This window comes from Neovison vison, chromosome 2, assembly GCF_020171115.1.
Source record: "Neovison vison isolate M4711 chromosome 2, ASM_NN_V1, whole genome shotgun sequence".
Lineage (NCBI taxonomy): Eukaryota > Metazoa > Chordata > Mammalia > Carnivora > Mustelidae > Neogale > Neogale vison.
In genome coordinates this window covers 58,423,510-58,439,541 of record NC_058092.1, presented here as the reverse complement: position 1 = coordinate 58,439,541, position 16,032 = coordinate 58,423,510, and the positions used below count along the sequence as shown (strand labels likewise).

At 35.1% G+C, this 16,032-nt stretch overlaps 2 protein-coding genes across 6 annotated transcripts in view; one reads left to right on the top strand and one right to left on the bottom strand.

The window, feature by feature from the left end:
• ANKRD13C (ankyrin repeat domain 13C) overlaps nt 1–6,475 on the top strand; it is a 98,128-nt gene extending 91,653 nt beyond the window's left edge. The window contains exon 13 of the mRNA XM_044238455.1: nt 4,194–6,475. Coding sequence (XP_044094390.1) covers nt 4,194–4,324 — 131 coding nt within the window. The 3' untranslated portion in view covers nt 4,325–6,475. The remainder of the gene's footprint in view (nt 1–4,193) is intronic.
• A 4,693-nt stretch (nt 6,476–11,168) lies between these two features.
• Nucleotides 11,169–16,032, bottom strand: part of SRSF11 (serine and arginine rich splicing factor 11) — a 43,752-nt gene continuing 38,888 nt past the window's right edge. For 2 of the 5 annotated variants that reach the window (XM_044238456.1, XM_044238461.1), the window contains 3 exons: nt 13,167–13,283; nt 12,644–12,782; nt 11,169–12,538 (listed from right to left, as the gene is read on the bottom strand). In XM_044238456.1, coding sequence (XP_044094391.1) covers nt 12,341–12,538; nt 12,644–12,782; nt 13,167–13,283 — 454 coding nt within the window. In that variant the 3' untranslated portion in view covers nt 11,169–12,340. The remainder of the gene's footprint in view (nt 12,539–12,643; nt 12,783–13,166; nt 13,284–16,032) is intronic. The other 3 variants (XM_044238457.1, XM_044238460.1, XM_044238459.1) reach the window with 3 other exon arrangements.

Sequence of the window (16,032 nt, the reverse complement as noted above, 5' to 3'; positions counted from 1 at the left end):
GAACACGTAGACACCAAAATTTAAATATTAAGTACCATTTACAATTGCTAAAAAATACTTGGGCATGATTTTACCTAAACATGTATATTATTTGTATGTTGAAAATTATATAGCACTAATGAAAGAAATTAAAGGAAGATCTAAACGAATGGAGAGATACACCATGCTCATGATTTAGAAAATTCAACATAAGAAAGATGTTAAATTGCTATACAGGTTTAACGCAATTCTTGTCAGAATCCCAATAATATTTTTTTTGTAGATAGAGACAAGATTATTTTAAAATTTACATGGGAAGGCAAAGACTCTAGAATATCTGTATTAGTTTTTTGGGCTGCCATAACAATACCAAAAACTGAGTGGCTTAAACAACAGAATTTTGTTTTCTGAGCTTTCTCATAGTCTTCTGGGGCTATCCATGCCTCTCCCCTAGCTGCTTTTTTTTTTTTAAGATTTTATTTATTAATATGACCGAGAGAGAGAGAGAGACAGTGAGAGCAGAAACACAATCAGAGGGAGTGGGGGAGGGAGAAGCTGGCTCATGCCAGAACCTTGGGATCCTGACCTGAGCCTAGCCACCCAGGTGCCCCTCCCCTAGCTTCTGGTGATTTTCCTTGGCTTATAGAAGAATCACCCAGTCTTTGCTTTCATCTTCACATGGAGTTCTTGCTGTATGCCTCCAAATTTTCACATTTTGTAAGGATACTGGCCATTGGATTAGGAATGACTATAATGACTTTTAACTTGATTACTTCTGTAAATTACAGACCCTATCTGCAAAAAAGTCACATTCCGAAGTACTAGAAGTTAGGACTAGAACATATATTTCTTTGGAGGGGAGAGAATTCAACCCACAACAATAGCCAAAACAAATTTGAAAAAGAAGAATAATGGAGCACCTTGGTGGCTCAGTGGGTTAAGCCTCTGCCTTCTGTTCAGGTCATGATCTCAGGTTTCTGGGATCGAGCCCCACATTGGGCTCTCTGCTCAGCAGGGAGCCTCCTTCCCCCCTCTCTCTCTGCCTGCCTCTCTGCCTACCTCTGTCTGTCAAATAAGTAAATAAAATCTTAAAAAAAAAAGAAGAAGAAGAAAATGTGAGTAGTCTACTCTGTTTCAGTATTTATTTTATGGCTACAGTGTTCAGGACTGTGTGTTATAGGCTGAGGGATGAATATATAAATCAACATAACAGAACAGAGAATCCAGAGATAGACCCTCACAAATCTGTAAACTGATTTTTTATAAAGATACATTAACAGTTCAGGGAGGAAAGATAGCCTGTTCAACAAATGATGCTGGCATAATTGGACATCAAAAGGCAAAACAAGGAACTTCTACCTAAGTCCTGCAGTTTATATAGAAATTAATTGAAAATGGATCATAGACTTGAATTTAAATGTAAAATATAAAACTAAAACTTTTAGGAAATAAACAGAAAGCATTAGGGGCGGATATAGGTTTAAGCAAAGCGTTCTTAGACTTCACAGGATACACAAGATGTATAAAAAAAAATCAATGAATTGGACTTCATCAAAAGTGAAGACTGCTCTGTGAAAGACCCAATTAAAGAAAAAAAACACAAGAACTTTAAAAACTCATCAGTAACAGAATGAACAGGCCCATTAGAAAAGGGCAGAAGGCACAGACATTTCACCAAAGAGGATATAAATGGAAAAATAAGCACATGAACACTTTGTTCATGTTCACTTTATTAACCATTAGGGAAATGCAAATTAAAATCACAATATCAATTTACACACCTAACAGAATGGCCAAAATAAAACATGTGACAACACCAAATGTTTGTTCAGATGTCGAATTCATTTGTAATAGCCCCAAACTAGAAACAGCCCAGCTGCTCCTTGCACATTCCCTTTACAGTTCCACTCTGTGTTTATTATTGATATTCATATTGTTAACTCTACCGGATACTTTTCTGTTATCGTTCTTAATCTCACCAAGATTTGACTGTTTTCTCTAGAGTCCCTGTCCCAGTGAATGATAGTTTTTCTTCAGATTTCCTCTGACTTCTTCGATAGAGTTCTCTCTCGATTTTCTTTCTGCCTGTCTGCTGCTCTTCTGGAGCAGCCTCCATAGTTTCTTACTCTGGGCAGCCTCCGTTATATTCTCAGTACAGCTGTGAAAACTTAAGCCAAAGCATGTTACTGCTCTGCTCACAGCCTTCCATCAGTTTTCCATTTCATCCAGAGAATAAGTAGCCAGTTACTTTTGGGTGTAAGCCCCATTTGATCTGGGTTTCTGTTTCCCCACTGATGCCCTCCTCCTGTTCATCTTCCCTTCACTCGGCTGGTAGCCACACTGGTCTCTTAGCTGTTCCCAGTATACGCCAGACACTTTCTTTTTTAGGGCGTTTGTACTTGTTCCTTCTACTTGGGATTTTTTTTTTTTTTTTGCTGTAGACAACTGTATGGTTCATACCGCAGGTCTTTGCTGAAAGGTCACTTTATCGAGGTCATCTTAAGACCATCCTGTTCAAGAGCTCTTACTCCAGCACGGAGACTCCTTTCAGCCTACCATGCTTTACTTTTGTTTATCTTTATTCACAGATACTTTTTTCTTACTTACTATGTCTCCCAACCAGAGTACAATCTCCATAAATGCATGATTTTTTTTCCCCCTTGTTCACTTGTTTTGTTCCCTTGTTTCCAGTGCCTAAAAGGGATCATTAACTTTCTGCAGATTAGTAAATATTTTAGGCTTTGTGGGCCAGAGGGTTTCTGTCACAACTACTTAATTCTTGTTGGAAAACGAAAGCTGCCATAGACAATAAGTAAATGAATAGCATCCTGCGTTCTAATAAACTTTATTTAGGGACACTGGATTTTGAACTTCATATAATTTTATCAGCCTGAAATACTGTTTTTTGTGTATTTTTTTTAACCACTAAAAAATGTAAAATCTTTTGTTAGCTCATAGACACGGAAACAGGTCAGGCAGTGGGCCTTACTTTGCTGACCCCTGAGTTAGGACAGCATTTGTAACTAATATACACACATGGATCACCACCACCCACCAGGGAAACTCTGTAATCTTTTTGTAGATTTTTGTTTTTTGTTTTTTGTTTTTTTTTCAGAAGAATATTACTTTCTTCAGTAAAATAGTAGCCTTGAAACCATTTACTCTTCGCTGTTATTCTAGACATATACTCACCTTAGCTTCATAGATCATTTCAGGGTTTTTTTTTTTTAAAGATTTTATTTATTTATTTATTCATTTATCTTTTTTTTTTTTTTTAAAGATTTTATTTATTTATTTGACCGACAGAGATCACAAGTAGACAGAGAGGCAGGCAGAGAGAAAGGGAGGAAACAGGCTTCCTGCTGAGCAGAGAGCCCGATGTAGGGCTCGATGTAGGGCTCGATCCCAGGTCCTTGAGATCATGACCTGAGCCGAAGGCAGAGGCTTTAACCCACTGAGCCACCCAGGCGCCCCTCATTTCAGGGTTTTAAAGGAAGCTTTAGAGTTTATTTTGTAGTTTATTTTTATTTTGTAAATCCCTGAAGACCATGAATTAAATGATTTATAGGAATCAGAACCCTTTCCAAAAGCTCATATTAGGGATAAAACTAAGGAGAGTAATTAATGTATTTGACTATTTTTAATGTTGGATTTCACTGTAATTTCAGTGAGAAATATATTTTATGTAAAAAAAATGTTAGGCTGTGTTGGTGTATTACTACAATTCTGATGAGACTTTTTATCACATATATTTAAGTGATGGATTGTATTTCGTATTTTAAAACAAGAGGGATTAATGTGTTTCTTTTGTATTAGGATGAAAATAAATTAGCTCAGATTCAGAACAGTATGTATGCTATAGCATGAATAAAAAGGATGCCAGAATGCAAAAAGTACAAATGTATGTGTCTCTGCCCCACGAAATAGATAAGAAAGCCTGATGGAATCTGGCATTACAGTTTTAAGATTGGGAAGCAGTGGGAACTTGTGTTTTTGATGTGATTCTTGATGCCTTGATGTCTTTCTCTCTTCACCAATAAAAAACCCTTCTCCAAAACAGATACACTCAGTATTGGGCATATATTAGGATCTGTCAGGTCCTTCAATAATACTTTTTTACATTTTAAGGAATATGGCTTTCTCTAATAGTATTTATAATCTGTAAATAGATAAGCATTTTATTTTACAGTATTATCATTGATTTTCGTCTCTAGATATTCCTGTGTTTCCTACGATCACAGCCACTGTGACTTTTCAGGAGTTTCGATATGATGAATTTGATGGCTCCATCTTTACTATACCTGATGACTATAAGGAAGACCCGAGCCGTTTTCCTGATCTTTAACTGACATGGAAAGTGATGTCATCTAACCAAGGAAAGTAAGAGAATACAGAGACCCCAGAAGTGAATCCAAACAGAAGGGACAAATGTTCTGAGAAGAAAAGGGAATTACATTGAATCAACACATCAGTAATATGATATTATGAAACGGGCCTTTAAAAAGAATTTCAGCAAGTTTCCTGATGTGCCATTTTCAGTCTTTTTAAAAATATACATATTATAAGTGTAATAGTTTGACACCTTAATGACCCTGTGTACTTCTTATGTAAAACAGCTATAAGTGCTGTGATTTGTTTTTAAAAATTTTTACACTTCTTGTTGAAATATATATGCATATAAATATATCTATATCTATATCTATATCTAAAACACTCCTGGACCATTAACATAAATCAAATGTCTTAAGAGATGTGAAGCCCTTTTAAACTTGTCATCTTATATTCAAGGTGACATTTACAAATATTCCTCCCAGCTTTGTTTTCATAAAATGTAAACTATGTAACATTATGTATAGTTCAGTAATTTGAATGTTTGTTCAATATAATGAACTAGAAGGAATGCAGTTTTCTGTAGATGAATGAACCAAATGGTAACCATTAAACAGTTGCATTTATATGTTGCAATACATTTCAGAAGGAGCGTTCACTCTGCAGGGAATAAGGTACCTCCTTTAGCACCTTAGTGCAATTCATTGTGGTGCTATTTGTTTTTACCTGAATTCTTTCTTCACTGGAAAATGTTTGTTACTAATCTTCCTTTCATAGGACCTCTATTTTTTTTTTTTCTAAACTTGAGTTTGAAAGCCCTTTTTGTGTTCATGATAAAGTATGGCTAGCATGCTTAAAGATATTCCTCTTCCAAATCTCAGCACTTTAAAAAATAACTCCAAATTTTTAAACTTGCTTCCTAATAAGTGCAAATCATTCTGATTATTTTGTTGGTTTTTAATGGAATATGGATGCATTCATGTCAGTTTTAAAAAAACAACCCACATATTTTGGACATCCCTACATATTTAATGCTTTCAAAATAAGGTAAAAACATTTTATATGCTAACAGAATATATTTGTTACAAGCTAAATTCCAGAAATATACACAGGATTGACAATTCCTACTGTTTATTTTTTTAAGTCATAAGAAAATATTTATTGATTTTAATCTCCAAAGTGAAATCATGCATTACTCATTTTTGCATTTAAAATTTTTCATATTTATTCCAAGATGGTTTGAAGGTCCAAGACTGAAAATAAATTAGGAAGAGTAATGTTTAACAGTCACAAAATGTTATGTTGTATTTAAAGAGCTTAGCTAAAGAAATGTTTTTTAAATGTATTCTGATAAATGTGTCAGAATGCATCTGTCAAATTTTGTAGAGTAACCAATAGTTTAAACTTTTTCCAGGATTTTAAATAATTTGAATGAATTTAGAGACTTTTAATGAAGAGAGGATTTATTTAAAAATCCAAAGCATCAACCATAAGAAAATTTTATAATAAACATCTTTAAAGCTGCATCTTCCATGCTGAAACATACTACATTGCATATGTTGACATTTTATTAAATACATTTTATAATGAAGTAATCATAGTTAAAAATTCAAAGACCAATTACTACCGTATGTGGGTCTGTTGAATTTTGTGGAAAGAGTTGGTAAACCCAGATTAGGTTTATTGAATAGAAGTTGATCCCTATTATTTTGGGAATGCTTGTTGATAAGTCACTTGGAGATTGAATTATCCTGTCTATGATTATTTGAAGTGTGAGACACTGAAGGGTAGTAATCACTGTTGCTTGTAGGCTCCCCGACTTTGTGGGAATATAGTATACTTCAGGAATATACCGCAGATTTTTTTCACACGTACAGACAACTTAGTGGAGAAGAAACATGGTAAATTGCAGCTTGTGATTTATCAATTTCGTAAAAACTGTGAATATTTTGCTGGGGTACACTGGAGGTAGGAAGACTACTGAAAACTTTTGCACTTGGGTTTTCTTTTTAACTCTTATCTTTTTCTTTCATAAAGAATAGTAGATTATCCATTCCAAAATGTCTTTTATCTGATCACAAAGAAAAGCAAATGTATCTCTTACGATGGTGAAAACAAGGTGTTAATTAATGCAAATAAACTTTTCACAATATTAGACTTTTCAAAATGTGGCTTTTAATCCAATTGATAAAGCTCTATGTATGCCATATTTCATGTAAGTAGATCAAAACAGAATATATTTTGATAATTGCACATGAAAATTTAGATTTTGTAGAAGTCCAAAAAATTCTGTATGTCTTCCATTTGTGATTGAAGAAACTATTCAAACTTGGGAGACTATAAAATGGTCACCTTCAGTGGTCCTTCAGAAGTGCTCAGTATTCTTGCCACTAGAACTTATCTTTGAGAAAATTTTTCCCTAGAGACAATTTGCCTCTGTCTGTAGTATTCATATACAGTGAATTGTCAGATTTTGTAAAAGGGGCACATAAAGCAGATGCTGTGATGACTTTGAATACAGGTACATATGATTGTCTGGAAATTAACACATTTCAGAGAAGCTGATATCCAACAGAAGCTGAAAAGCCATGTATAGTTGACCCTTGAACAACATAGGGGCTAGAGGTGCGATGCACAGTCAGGAATCCATGTAACTTTTGATTTCCCCCAGACTTAACTACTAATAGCCTACTGTTGACTGGAAGCCTTATTGATAAAATTGTTCAACACATTTTGTGCATTATATGTATTATATATTTTTACAATAGAGAAAAATGTTAAGAGAATCATAAAAGAAAATACATTTACAGTACTTTATGTAATGTATCAGAAAAATCTGCTTGTCAGCGGAGCTGCACAGTTCAAACCCATGTTGTTCAAGTGTCAGCTATTGTTTCTTTCTCCTGCTTAAGACTGGAGCCCCACTGACATAAAAATGGTTTTTCCTGGTGATAATGTAAATTGTTTATTCACACCTGAGGGGAAGATGATAAATGGTTGTTTAGTGAGCCTTCTCCCCAGTTCTCAGTAATTCTAGGGTCAAGATCCTGTTTCGAGTCTACAAAAGGGAAGTAATTATTTTCAGGATATACTGAATTAAGGAATGCTTCCTGCTGCTTTCTTTTTAATTGGCAAATAACATGGTTCAGAAAAAATTCTAGTAGAAAACTAGGTGAATTTGAAGTCCTGCTACTAGTATTCTAGTCTTTAAAATTGAGTGAGAATTATTGAATAGCATGGAGCACAGTATTTCTCTGCTGTTAACTCTAGCAAAAGTACCTTAACCATGTTTTGCAAAATTAACAAAATGCATCCTTACCAAAGTTGCTGTATTTCAAACTATGGGGAGTTTCAAAGATGACAGTGAAACTCACCCCAGAGGTAGTATCATAGAGAGTTAAATCACTTATAAAGACAGCAAAATTAAACTTGCTAAAAGCAAGTTTGTATCATTTGTATACTATCATTTGTATACTATCAATTAGCAAAAATAATTCTTGCAAAGCATTTTGTTGTCAGAAATCTGGGGCAATAGGTGTCCTAGGCCACCATCTCAAGTATTAATATATTTTTCAGATCATATGACCATCCTTATAGTAGCCAGTGATGAAATTTTGAAACTTGTATAGCTCAGTTTACAATAGTACTTTAAGCCACAGTGGCACCTATGGTATGCAGAATTACAATTTCACATTTGCCATAGGACCTATAAATACTGAAGCAAAATCTCCAAAGTGTTTTAAAGGAAGGCACTTGACAATCATTCCTACATTTGTGTTTTGCTGGTGTAAATGACTAGCCTGGAGTTAAAACTTTGTGTAATATAAAAACAAAATAATAAACCCACCACTTATATTATCTGTACATCCCAGAGAGTTCTCGGTCATAAATGTGTCCAACGACAACTGGCTGAGTGTTTTAAATGAGTGTGGGTAGCACTGGAATTCTGTAGGGCAGAAGGGGAGCAGAAATTTTGTAGTTTATACACATTGTGGCTTCTCTGCTGACCCCTGTGGGATGATGAAGTGGTATCAGGGCTTACAACTGCCTCACCTTCCCCTAGATCCTCCCTCAGCTTCTCAGACTAATGTGCCAGTGGGTGTTTACCTTCACGAGGAAGGGTCCTGGCTTCCTTAGGACACCCCTGCCACCGAGGTCAGAAGAAAACAAGACCTGACTCAAGTTTCAGCCCATCCTTGCGGGCTCTGGCTCTTGTTTGTGGTTCCATCTATTCTTACTCCTCCAACTATCCATCTTCTTTTGTAGACTGCCTGCGGGCTTTAATCTCCAGCATCAGATACAAAGATGAAAACACCTTTGAGACTAAGCAGCCCCCACAGTTAAGGCCAAACCTCTGTAATAAAGGTTGTTTCTAGGGATTCTGCTCCTTTGAACACTTGTAAGAAAAACATTTTTAACCTACATGGTGCTTGTCTTCCAAAATTTATTATTTAAGTAAGCAAATTTTAACTTTTTCACAGTGAATGAAAAAAGGCAGTTTTTACATTTGGTTTATCAATAAAATTGTATCTTGAGATAACTGGAAAGTGCTATTAACCATTATTTGGAACATTCCAGATGTGACCCTGGACTTTTAATTTCTATGCACAAATCATACATCAGCTAAATAGCTTTCTTTAAAAAAAAAGACATGAAACATTTTAGTGACAGTGCACTGGGGAGAAAATAAAAAACCTTCCACGGTGATAACTTTTGAAAAGAATGGGAACATGTCACTTCCCTGATTTGTCTAAGGACATCATTATAAACAAATTAGTTCGGTCAGATCCTTTCTCTGTGAATTCCTTACCAGTTACATCTACTATACTCTTTGTATATTCTTACAAAATTCCCACTGGTAAATTAGCATGGCTTACACCTGAGTTATTTTGAATAATGTCTGAATGCATTGCATATAGACTTTGACATTATAAAATGAAAATAGCAACAAAAATAATAAAACTAAGTAAAACAGACTCAATCTGCAACTCCAGATTGGTCTCATTTAGAATGATGCTTCTGATAGTAAAGCCTTAATAATAGACATATTCTGGATGCTCTTAAAAATACCAGTAGCATTTCTGCTACATCCACATTTAGCTAAAATAAATATAAGCAAATGTACTTGATTACAGAGAATTTATATAGAACATGGATGAAATTCATTAGCTTAGAGACAAAAGTTACAATTTCAATTCCAGTTTGAAAGATGTCTACCAATCTTCAAACAGCATGGCCCCCTAAGTATACAACCTAGTGCCCAACTGGAGAAATTGGTAGTTTTGCTAGAGAAGTTGGTGTGTCCATCCTGACACCAACAGAACCTTATTCAACTCTAAGAAGCGACATCAAGATTAAGAAAACTTACTGTTCTAGTGAAGTCCAGTTTGATTTTCTTTTCCCCAAACCCCTAACATTTTCCTGTGCTCCACACAGTATATAATCACTAGGCTTATCCAAAATCCACCTTCACAAGAAGGAAAACGTACCTTCTCAAAGCTGTATCTGTGCACAATTTATCTTAGAGCTTCTGCTAAAACATTTCCCCAAATTACTGTATACTTTTGAAAAGCTCCATGATCAAATGCGAAGTAGCATGTACTGACCCAGGCACAGGGCTACATTGTTTTTCTAACGACCAAGACATGGTAAGGTGGATGCTACTCCCATTTTAGATAGGAAAATGAAGAAACAGGTATCCTACCTATAAATGAAGCCATAATTCATGACCAGACTCTCATATAGCCTACTTCTCATTGTTGAAGAATTTAAGTAAATAAATAGGACAAACATTTTTCTAATAAAACCACGTTTATTTTTTATCATTTTTACTACCAAATACAGAACAAAACTCAAGCGTGGAGGCAGTATTCACTTGATTTTAACTGATTGTGTTAAAGGCTTATGTCCCAGTACAACCCTACCTTTGTGCATAAAATGTTCACTGAAAAATAACCCAAGTGTGGACTCCCTTCACTGTTAGCATCTTAAGTCAGTGACATTATTTTAAAGCCAAAAACTTCTTGCTTTTTAAAGTTAGTATATATTTGTATTCAGAGATTAAGTGAGGGAATAGGCTTTAATATTAGGTTTAGCCATGTGAAACTGCCAATGTTACTTGTTTTTTCACTTACAAAAATGGCAGGGTCATATGGTTCAAACTTTACTAAAAAAGTTTTGAAAGTTTAAACAAATGTTATTTGTGTTCAATTTTGTGTTTAAAAAAGTGCAATGATTAATAGAGGACTGTTACTAGAACTTACTCACTATAGACAAAATTCCTTTTGATAAAATCTTTAAAAAGCTACTTACTACAAACTGTAAAAACAATGCTGCTTTTCTATATGGCATTTCAAAGTTAAAAAAAAATTATACTCAAACTTGCATAAAAGCTACAGTTCCAAGTCTCATTTCCTCCCATAATGCCAGCCACTCACACTACTCAAGAGTATTTCATAAAATGAATAAATATACTATTTAGTACTGTACAGTAGATACATACCATTGACAATTTCTATACTATTCCAGAAAAGGCAAGTATTTATATTTCACTGAAAATAGAAATTTACTAGATATAGGTGGGATCATTCGTCCTAAAGTTCACGGCTTTACTCAACCCCATTCCTACACCCAGAATATGAGAAATAAAAATTACACTAAGACTGCTTTCAATAGAAATAAAGCCAACTTTGACAATTCTGATGGCAACTAACTACTACAGTGATGGAGTTCATCTTACTACTATATTTAAATATGTGGATTGAAAGGGGAAAGGTCTTGATTTGTAAAATGAATGAGGTAAATGTCTTACATTCAACAGCGTAAATAAATACAAATACAGTTTTACAGGAACATGAACATAAGTTTAAGGGTTTTATTATCAAAGTCTTGTAAAACAATTTCAGAAACTGTACATCAACATGGCACAGACTGAAGCCTACTTTTGTTTATACTGCACAAAAGTGAAGCTTGAAACTCCTGTAACTAAGAAAACAGTTGCCTAACTACTTTGCATTTAACATGAATCACTGTGTGCATAAGATTACTACTGCAGTAACAGTAACACAAATTTATTGGTTTTATACAACTTGAGATCAAATAAAAAGTACATTATCAAGTAGATTTGTCTTATTTTAAAAGCATATGAAGGTCAATTTAAAATGCACTACCCCCTTTTTCCAACACTGAGATTAAAACAAATTAATAAGAGTGGAAAATTGAAAATCAGGACAAGAGAAAACTTTCTTTTACAGATGGGACTCAGGATAGGCAGCTTTCACTGATGTAGATGTGGAATAAATTATTTCAGGAAAAAAAATTCCCAAACACCTTATGAGAAAGTATACAACTCTACTTCAAAATATGCTATTTACTCACTGCCAAAGACAGTTTCATTTGAAATCTTGTTTCTGTAATTAAAGCCTAATCAGCCATCAAAAAAGGTTAGTGCATATATAACCTTTCAAAGTTAAACAAAAGCCACAAAAATTTAGCCACAAGGCTTAAAGGATTATCTTCAGATGTAACTATAAGAATGTTAATCTGTCATGTCAACAAACAAGACCATAAGTAGATCCATCATGGTGGAGGATTTTAATGACATTTAGGATATTCCTGCCACAATTAACATGCAATCAGTGCATTCCCTACATGGCTCTATTACGGCAATGAATCAAATTCTAGAAATACTATAAGTGAACTTACTTAATAAAGGAGATCATACAACATAAACAATCCATGCCTGCTGTAGATGCATGCAGCTTTTCATTTTTGTTATGAAGCAGCACCAGAATAGTAAAACTGCTTGGTTACTCAATCAGATTTCACCATGTCAAGAATTGGTTACTCATGTATCATTTTCTAAAAGCTTTTGGATGTAAATAACTAATATCAGTATCAGGAGCTTTATAACCATTTATAACTCAGAGCTGTATACATCTAGGTTTGAGATGAACAAATATAGCATTAAGAAATCACACAAAGGAATGACACTGATGCATGTATACAGTTGGGATTCCCACAGAGGCAATATTCAGTCACTCATATCCATGTCTTCTTCATGATGATCATCCCCATTCACTTTGGATTCTCTTAGTGAATCACCAGCTCCCTTTTCCACAGAGCATTCTTTTGTTTTAGGGGAACCTGGTTCTGCTGGCTTCTTCTCCTCTTTTTTCTCTTTCTCGCTGTCATACCCTTGTTCCTCTTCATCGTAGTCCCGTGTAACCTGCTTTGCCAAGGAGAATAAAAAAAGTAAACGTCTTCCCAGAAAAATCGCTTCTTAAAATTACCAGCACTACCCCAGATATCACAGTAAATTAGTTTGTAAACATACTTTTACATCTTTATCACTCTCTGATTTTCTTTCCCGATCCTTTTCCTTATCTTTACTTTTTTTCTTCTTGCTTGTTGATCGTTCTCTTTCATCTCGGCTTCTTTCTTTTTCTTTATCTTTTTTCTTCTCCTTTTTATGTCTAGAATGACAGTAGAATATTCTCAAAAAAGATGCTTTAAAGGGACCACTCAATAAGTTTCACCCTTAAGTTTCACTTGTTCAGATGGTGACTTTGACCCAAATTCACATGACATGAAGAACAACAAAGACCGGTTTCAAAACGCCAGATACAAGTTGTGCGCTGGTGATACAGGCAAGATGACTGGGACTGGTTACAGGTCTAAAATGCCGGATCCTAAACACTTTTTATAGTAACAGTCTCAAGCAGAAAGGAAATATATCAGCATATTCTTATACACTTTCATTTTTGAAAAGGAAGAAAAAGCCAAGGAGAGTTTTTAAAATAAAAACTGACAGCTTGTGAAATGTAGAAAGTACAGATCCATAGCACCAGCATTCTTACCTCCTAGGAGACGGTGAGCGAGACAATTTTCTTTTAGGTGACCTAGGTTTTTTAGGAGATCTTGTGCCACTCCTACTTCGTCGTCGTCGTCTCTCTCTAGAACCACAAATGTGCAAACTAGATTTTAAAATACAGTATGATCTAAAAAATGCAGACACATCATGGCAGATGGTGTCTACTGAAGGAGGTCCACTAGGAACTTCAACAACAGGATCTGATAATTAAAAATCCATTTTCGTTTTTATTTTGTTTAGAGACTTTATTTTTAAGTAATCTCTACCCCCAGTGTGGGGCCTGAACAAAACACTGAGATCAAGAATTGCCTACTCTTCTGACTAAGCCAGCCGGTGCCCCTGAAAGACCCATTTTCAAATTCTGTTTTGAGCTGAAGAATCAAATGAGTAATTCTTTCACAAACTATATGATTTTCCTTTCATGCCTTCATGAAACCCCTAACTTGTGGCAATTCTTAAAGACAGAACTTCTGGGGTCCCTAGGTGGCTCACTGATTAAGTGTTTGCCTTCAGCTCAGGTCATGATCCTACGCTCCTGGAATGGAGCCCTGCATGAGGCTCGCTTACCAGGGAGTTCCTCTTTTCCCTCTTCCTCTGCTGCTTCCCCTGCCTGTGCTCTTGCACTCCCTCTCCTAAATGAATAAATAAAATCTTAAGGGGAAAAAAAAAAAAAAGGTTAAGTTCTAATTCAGGAAGGAAAACCAGTCTGAAGCAAACTATTTCAGATCTCAGTTTTAACAGTGGCCAGAACAGGTAGAAGATAACATGCCATGATATAAAAGTCAATTGTTAATAAAATCCAAAAAAATTACTTTTATTAGGTAAAATTCAGGTGGTGTTAGTAGTTAACAAAGATCAAACTGACTCCCTTCAAAAAAATGATGCCCCCCCAACCATGCTTTGAGCAATTAGTTTTAAAATGCATATAGCATTTCCCCTTTCCTTAAAATTGTGGCTTTTTCTTTTTTAATATTCTGCTTCAGTCACTATTCTCAAAAATTTTAAAACTTGCAAGATGACCATTATTACAATTTAGGCACAAGGAAATAATAAAAAATGAAACCCCACACTTTTGGTTGGTTTTTTAAAAAAGCTTTTTCTTTAACTCTTACCAGCCCTCTGTGACCTCCCCTGGCAGAAACATTACACACAATCTTGCATTCATCAATATTAAGTCTGTCAAGTCTGTACACCTCCTATTTTTTGCTACTGCTCTGTGCAACCAAAATTCAAAATACCCTAGATGAAAGAGATGTTTTGTATTTCTGTGTCCCTGTATAGACTGTAGCACAACTGAAAACACAGCAAGTATATAATTAAAACTCAACAGAATACACCTTAACTTAGAATAATCCAATTATTAAAGTAGGATAAGTACCTTAAGTAAAGCAACAGCAAAAAAAAAAAAAAAAAAAAATCCCTCTAGTTTTCAAGAACATGTATGTTGCCATCCCACCTTTTATGCCCCTTTCCTACCTATATATTCTGTAGACCTGGTTTAGCATTTCCTTAAGCACTCACACCTAGTTTATTTTCTTGATTACATATTTACTTTTAAGAAACTATCACCCTGGTAAGAAACCCTTTAAGTATTCATGCCAACCATTGATCTATTTCATCTTTATAGATTTAACTACTCTGGACATTTCATATAAAGGGAATCATACAATATGTGGTCGGTCCTTTGTGACTTTCATCTGTCATACGTTTTCAAGGCTCATCCATATTAAAGCATCTATCAGTACACTTTGTTTTCACTGCTGAACAATATTCCACTGTATGAATATATACCACTTTGTTTACCCATGTTAGTTAATGGACATTTGGGTCGACTTTTGGATTATCATGAACAATGACAGAAGTTCTTGTGTGGACACTGTTTTCACTTCTCCTGGGTATACCCCCAGGACTAAAACTTCTGTGTCAAGAAATTCTAACTTAAAAAAAAATTTTATTTATTTGACACAGAGAGAGAGATCACAAGTAGGCAGAGAGGCAGGCAGAGAGGTGGGGGGGGGGAGTAGGCTCCCTGCTGAGCAGAGAGCCCAATGCGGGGCTTGATCCCAGAACCCTGGGACCATGACCTGAGCTGAAGGCAGAGGCTTAACCCACTGAGCCACCCAGATGCCCCAAGAAATTCTAACTTTTTAAAGAATTGCCAAACGGTTTTCCAAAGTGTCTGTCCCATTTTTCATTCATACCAGCAATGTACAGAGTTCCAATTTATCCACATCACATCCTCACCAACCACTAATTGTATTTTTTTAAAAATATGACCATCCTAGTGGATATGAAATGGTTCTGATTTGCAGCATTTCCTTCATGACTAATGCCAAACATCTTTTCAAAAGCTTAGTGGACATGTGCTTATCTCTGATGAAGTTATCTTTGCCCATTTTTATAACTGATTATCTATGATTTTTCGATGTTCTAGATAACAAGTTCCTTACTAGCTTATATATAATTTGCAAATACTTTCTAGCATTCTGGATTATCTTTACCCTCTAGATAGTGTTCTTTGAAACACATGCTTTTAGTATTGATTTCCAATTTACTTATATTTTTCTGCTTATACTTTTGGTGTCATTTAGGAAACCACTGCCAAATTCAAGGCCTAAAGATTTAATTCTATGTTTTCTTCTAGCAGGTTTTAGTTTAGCTTTTATATTTAGGTCTTTCATCCACTAAATTGCTTTAACCCACTGAGCCACCCAGGCACCCCAACTAAATTACTTTATATATATAAAGTGGGAACCTCCTAGTGAATTTGAACATCAAGATTAAAGAATACAATACTGCAGCAAGTCATGTGTAAATGAGACTAGAAGAAAGGAAGTAGTCAGTCTTACTAC